This window comes from Arvicola amphibius, chromosome 17 (assembly GCF_903992535.2).
Source record: "Arvicola amphibius chromosome 17, mArvAmp1.2, whole genome shotgun sequence".
In the NCBI taxonomy this organism is placed as follows: Eukaryota; Metazoa; Chordata; class Mammalia; order Rodentia; family Cricetidae; genus Arvicola; species Arvicola amphibius.
In genome coordinates this window covers 31,094,755-31,100,749 of record NC_052063.2, presented here as the reverse complement: position 1 = coordinate 31,100,749, position 5,995 = coordinate 31,094,755, and the positions used below count along the sequence as shown (strand labels likewise).

At 43.3% G+C, this 5,995-nt stretch overlaps 1 protein-coding gene across 1 annotated transcript; it reads left to right on the top strand.

Moving 5' to 3' along the window:
* Window positions 1-1,684, top strand: LOC119803596 (olfactory receptor 9). Its single transcript, XM_038315015.1, has one exon. It carries the CDS (start codon window positions 72-74, stop codon window positions 1,008-1,010), a length of 939 nt encoding a protein of 312 aa, XP_038170943.1. The 5' UTR covers window positions 1-71; the 3' UTR covers window positions 1,011-1,684.
* Window positions 1,685-5,995: the final 4,311 nt, after the last annotated feature.

The window sequence follows — 5,995 nt, the reverse complement described above, 5'->3', positions numbered from 1 at the left end:
TGCTGCAGCCTTTGTTTCTGGCTGACTGCCCTCTCTAGCTCCTTTTTATTTTCTAGTCTGGCTTTGGGGAAATGGGAGGTGACAATGGTACAGAAGTAACAGAGTTCATTTTATTGGGATTCTCAGGTTTTGTCTTTCTCCAGGGCCATCTGTTTTGGGGTGTACTGTGTATCTATGTGGTTACCTTGCTGGGCAACTCTCTGATCATCCTGCTCACGCTGGCCGACTCGGCGCTCCACTCCCCCATGTACTTCTTCCTGCGTCACTTCTCCCTGGTGGAGATCCTCTACACCACTACCATCGTGCCTAGGATGCTGGCTGACCTGCGCTCTTCCCGCCCCACCATCCCCCGTGGCAGCTGCTTCACGCAGTTGTACTTCTTTGCCCTTTTCGGCATTACCGAATGCTGTTTGCTCACCGCCATGGCTTATGACCGATATGCTGCTATCTGCTGTCCGCTGCATTATACCACCCTGATGAACCAGGGAACGTGTGCCAGCATGGTGGGGGTCTCTTACCTCGCGGGCATCATCACTGGCACCATTCACTCTGTCTTCATCTTCACTTTGCCTTTCCGCGGTGCCAACACCATTCATCACTTCCTGTGTGACATCCTGCCTGTGCTGAGACTGGCTACCGCGAGCACTTTCTGGGGCGAAGTGGGGAATCTCTTTGTTACAATCGCTTTTATCTTCACGCCCTTCTCGTTGATTGTGGCCTCTTATGCCTGTATTCTTGCTGCTATCCTTGGCGTTGCCACGTCCCAGGGGCGTCAGAAGATCTTTTCCACCTGCTCCTCTCACTTGTTTGTGGTCATACTCTTTTTTGGGACCGGGACTGTGGCCTATATGAGGCCTCAGGCAGGTTCTCTTGGGGACACAGACCAGATTCTATCCGTCTTCTACACAGTTGTCACCCCCATGTGCAACCCTTTTGTCTACACCCTGAGGAATAAGGAGGTCACAGGGGCCATGAGGCGGCTCATGAAGAGATACCTTTGGGGTCCTTGACCATACTCCACTTCCTCCCAAGATCTTGGATCCCTGGACATTCTCAAGGAAAAGGAGAAGCTGAGGCCTTCGGGTGCAGTCTGCTGTGCACTGTGTGTCTCACTCAGCGTGAACATCTAAGGCAATGGTATATTACGCATATTCAGGTATATTCAGAGCTCTGCTTCCTGGACCTGGTTTTAAGACCTTGACTGGGCTTCATCATATGAGGAGAGCTGAAGACTGGAATGAAGATCAAGGGGAAGGCAGCTGGGAGAAGCTTGTGTGATGATGTAATCCTGGTCATGATTGAGTGACTTCCTGGGGTTACGCTCTTGAGACAGCCATCTTCCTGCTTCTCCCAGTAAGTTCTTATTGTAAGCCTTTTTCCCTGATATCATTCGCATGTCTGGGAAGGGACAGGGGCAGGGAGTAGCTGTTTGGTTTGCAAGTTCAGCTCCCAAGTCTTGCTTGGTATCGTTGTGGGCTTGGTCTGTCCAATTACTTGTCTCCTGACTGATCCCTATCTCTTTGGATCCTCCTGAGATGTTGGTGTTTTCTACTTAACTTCCTCCCAACCCATGCTGATAGAAATGCTTTTCATGCCCTCCTTTGGTCTCAGGTCTGGCACACATCTCCCCTCTGCCCCCATCTGAAGTCTGATGTGGTCTTCGAGTCTTGAAATGACACTTGTTTCTTGCAACAAACTATTTACTGTTTACACTTGGTGTGTACTTTTGCTATTGTTTGGAGGAATTTGGCACATCTCCCTTTTCTTGGAAAGCCCATTCTTGATTGTTCATGACAGGTGGGAGAGGTAGAGGCAGAATCGGGGAAAATGAATCCAAAGGAGAAACGAAGGCTTGGAAACAGCATTAAGTTTCTTTCCCAGTTTGCAAAAAGCAACTCTGTTAGTGGTAAGAAATTTGCATACAGAAGAAAACATATCTATCAACAAAGTGCTAATAATGTCTTTGGGGAATTACTACTGCCTGCTTTTGTTCTGCATTTGTACACATGCAAGTTCATAAAAATTAAAAAAGATTATATTGTCTAAACTGTGTTTTAACAGTTTCTGCTTGGTTGAAGACATTTGAGCACCGTGCCATGACTCCTAGAGCATGCCTTCAGTGTCTCTGTGTTATCGTACAGTGTGGGTGTCCGATAACCTTAAGAAATGTCCTGTCTTTGCAATTAACTTTTGTTATGAACATTGAGGTAAACGTACTCACACGTATCTGTATATTTACCTACACTTTCTCTAGTACAACTCCCTGAACCAAGATTGCTGACTAAATATGGTTTTGAAATACTTTGCCAAATTACCCTCCACAAGAATTTTTATTGTGTTTTATAGCCAATTTGAGTACTTTTCTGTACAAATATCAGGGCAGGGCTGTTGTCTAAGGGTCAGGAAGGGGTTGAGGTTAGATAGCTCAGAGAGAGGAAGGGTGAAGAAAGTATAGACAGATATTTTGAAAGTTTCTTGAGGAGGAACGAGTAAGATAAATGGGTCCTTGTTCCTTGGATGACCAAGGGTGGAGTGAGACCTGTGGGCTGGAAACATACCCTGAGGCATCCCAGTGTGAGCCAAGGAACCACTTCCAGATAGCCGGGGTCTAAACGTAAGGACACAAGCTTAAGGTGAGGCTTTCAGACGGTGGAGGTGGTGAGCCTTGGACTTCCTGAGGTGGTGGTGGTTGTCAGCTTCTGTTCCCTTGTTCATAGACAGATTTCTGCCCATTATCTGCTGCTGTGTCCTATTCAAATATCTAAGCTGACCACACAGAGATCCATGCATGCGTATTCTCGACTTTCCAGCCTCTGTTATTCTGAAATACTTGGTACTAAGAAGGTAAAATTGGTAATGAAACAGTTATCATTAGTACAAGAATTTTCAACTTTACCAATTTTTGTTGTTGTTTTGAGACAGGGTCTCACTATGTAACCTTGGCTGGCCTGAGATTGGCTATGGAGATCAGGCTGGCCACGAACTCACAGGGATTCACCTGCCTCTGCCTCTTAAGTGCTGGGAGTAAGGTGTGCCTTATAGGTCTGGACAGTTAACCATTTTTCAGGCAAAATACCTAATGTGAAAATTATGTTCACAGATGCAAGCAGTATTTGGGAACTATTACATAAGTCAGTATTTAAACACCTCTCTAGTGGCATATATTTTATTTTCATTTTAATTTTGTAGTAAAAAAAGTCAATGAAGTTTTTTATGTGGATCAGTTTCCACATTTCCCCAAATTCACCATGTTCTACCTGAGTGTACAATCCAAATGTTACCCATGGTATGAGAAAGGCTGGAGGCCCTGTTTCGAGCTGCTTCTCCCAGGGAGCATTCCAGGAACACCCCACACTCATCCACTATCAACCCTCAACAAACATTTCACATCCTTATACTTACTGACATTCCATTTTTCTGTCGGTTTGGTTCTTCCTCCCTTCATCCCTCTGTTTTGCCCTGCACTGAAACCCAAGAGCACAGGGACCTTACCAGTTACTTTCTGATACCAGAAGCGTAAGCAGCCCCAGTCCCTGACCCCATGAGGAAGAGAGGTGTTATCTGAAGTAGCCTAGATGTTCCCCTTAATCTTTGATGCCCTGTAGTTGGGCATCATAGTATAGTTGAACGCTTGCTGTGTCCACTCTTTTTTCCCCTGATAGTCTTGCTGTGTGGCTATGTGGCCTAGAGTGGTCTTGAACTTGTGTTGATCCTCCTGCTTTAGCCTTCCAAGGGCTAGAGTTAAAGGAATGGAGTATTGCATCAGGTGGTCTCTTTCTTTCTTTTTCTTTTTTTTTTTTTTTGGTTTTTCGAGACAGGGTTTCCCTGTAGTTTCTAGAGCCTGTCCTGGAACTAGCTCTTGTAGACCAGGCTGGCCTCGAACTCAGAGATTCGCCTGCCTCTGCCTCCCGAGTGCTGGGATTAAAGGCGTGCGCCACCATCGCCCGGCTCGCAAAGGTGTATGTTAAGGAGCCCAGAATGGAGTATAACAAAGGTTTTGATTAAATAAAATTCACCTGTGGTCAGGAGGCTGCGTCAGCAACTAGCTGACGGGAAGTGCTAGGGAGGAGCCAGGTGGAGAAGGGTTTTTAAGGTGAAACAATGAGAAAACAAGGAGAGGAGGCTATCTGGGGCCAGCCAGCCACCCAGCTGAAGACAGACGCTAAAATGAAATCCCACACTAGCTCAGAATTGAGTATAATAAAGGGTTATTTATTTAGGGGTAGACTCACAGATCACTGTCCTCTGCTCAAACAGGGAACAGCAACCGAATCCCGCAACCAGAAGAGAAGGTGACCGCTTGCTTTACATTGGCATTTATAGTATACGAGGCCATGCCCAAAAAGGCCGGGTTAACTTAAAGGCTACTGCTGTAGGAATTCCTACAGCACCTCCCCCTTTTGTTTAAATAAGATAATTCTAAGACTAATACAAAATTATATACAACAAGAATGAGTATCAGTTATAAAAATTACCCTGTCTTGGCAAGATCTGACAGTCTTTTTTCTTGTATCCTGCTTTTTCCTGTCCAGACACTGTGCATTTTGTCAGTGGTCGGTGCATGGGCAGTTCCTTGTCCAAAGGCCAGTTTTGCCAAGAAGAAAACAATCTCCAAGTGGAGTGTCTTTGGTGCTCATCATTCTCTCGGGGATAGATTGGTGCTGCCAGGAGTAGTTGTGTCTCATGTCAACAGAACCCTAAGTTATTTAAATGCCATATTCTACAGCTCTTTGAAGTGGTTGAAGGTTACCTATCTATGCAGAATACAATCTCTCTGTATCTAAAGAACCTGATTAGTCTAACTATAAGTATGACAAACATGGATGACTATTGACCTATAATTCTTAATACCTATAAAACTTAAAGACTAAGACTTCATATTAGAATATTAGAGAATCTTTAAATGACTGTGAAACAAATGAGGTCAATGACCTCAAATGTAAACAATGTATAAGTATCTTGATCAGAGATGGAAATGTATATTGCAATATGATAAATATATCCTAAAGTTGTATCAATATACAAAATATCTTAAGCAGAGGTAGAAGCACACATGCATACACTATGACAAAATAACTTTGCCTAGGTGTGCAAATATTGTAGATGCAAATAGGAACATATTCAATATAATTTAAGTTTGTATCAATATACAAGAATCTATACCAATATAAACTGCCTATAAATAATAGCTCACAAATATTCACTCTATTACTCACTATTATTATTTAGTGTGAGTAAGCTCACACTAATCTATTATCCCATCCAATTTTCCCCCTTTTTTTCAAAGAGATCCCTGAGCTTACATAATTTTCCCCAACCCCCTAACCCTATAACAGTTATAGTCAACCCCTAAATGATGTCCCTAACCCTGAGGACAAACCTTGTTGGGGGAGGTGATGTTGTCTTCTAGAATTACTTCCATCTGTCAAGGGGGCGATGTTCTTTCTATAGGATCCTGTGAAATAAAATGATGGTTAAGTTTCAAGATTACTGTCTGGCATAATTGCAAATAGTCTCTGAGTATTTGGTAGGGTTTTTCTGAGGTTCTGGCCAGAACATTGTAAAAAAGTGCATCATTTCAGCTAACCAAGTTGAAACCATCTTGAGCAGCTGGTACCCAAAGCAAGTCTTATAGTAGCGCTATCAGCATCATGACTTCATATCAACCAGGTGGAGTTATTGTGGGGTTCTATCTTCTTCCTGGAAACTTCAAAGATGACTGGAGGAAAGTTCATTGTTCATTGTGGAAAATGTAAACATTATTTATACAGACATATATTCAATAAAAGGTGCAATAGAGACAAAAATAGGTATGAAGAACAGTAAATTTTTTTTCTAAACTCTTTCTTCTTTCTATCCCATACCACGGCTCCTGGCATGAGACAGAAACTCTGAATTTTTATTTTAACAACATGATTGGATTTAGAGAAGAACAGAGCCATTGTCAACTCCAAAGCCAGCTTTGATTTTTAAGTGAGTCATGACTATTATTCTA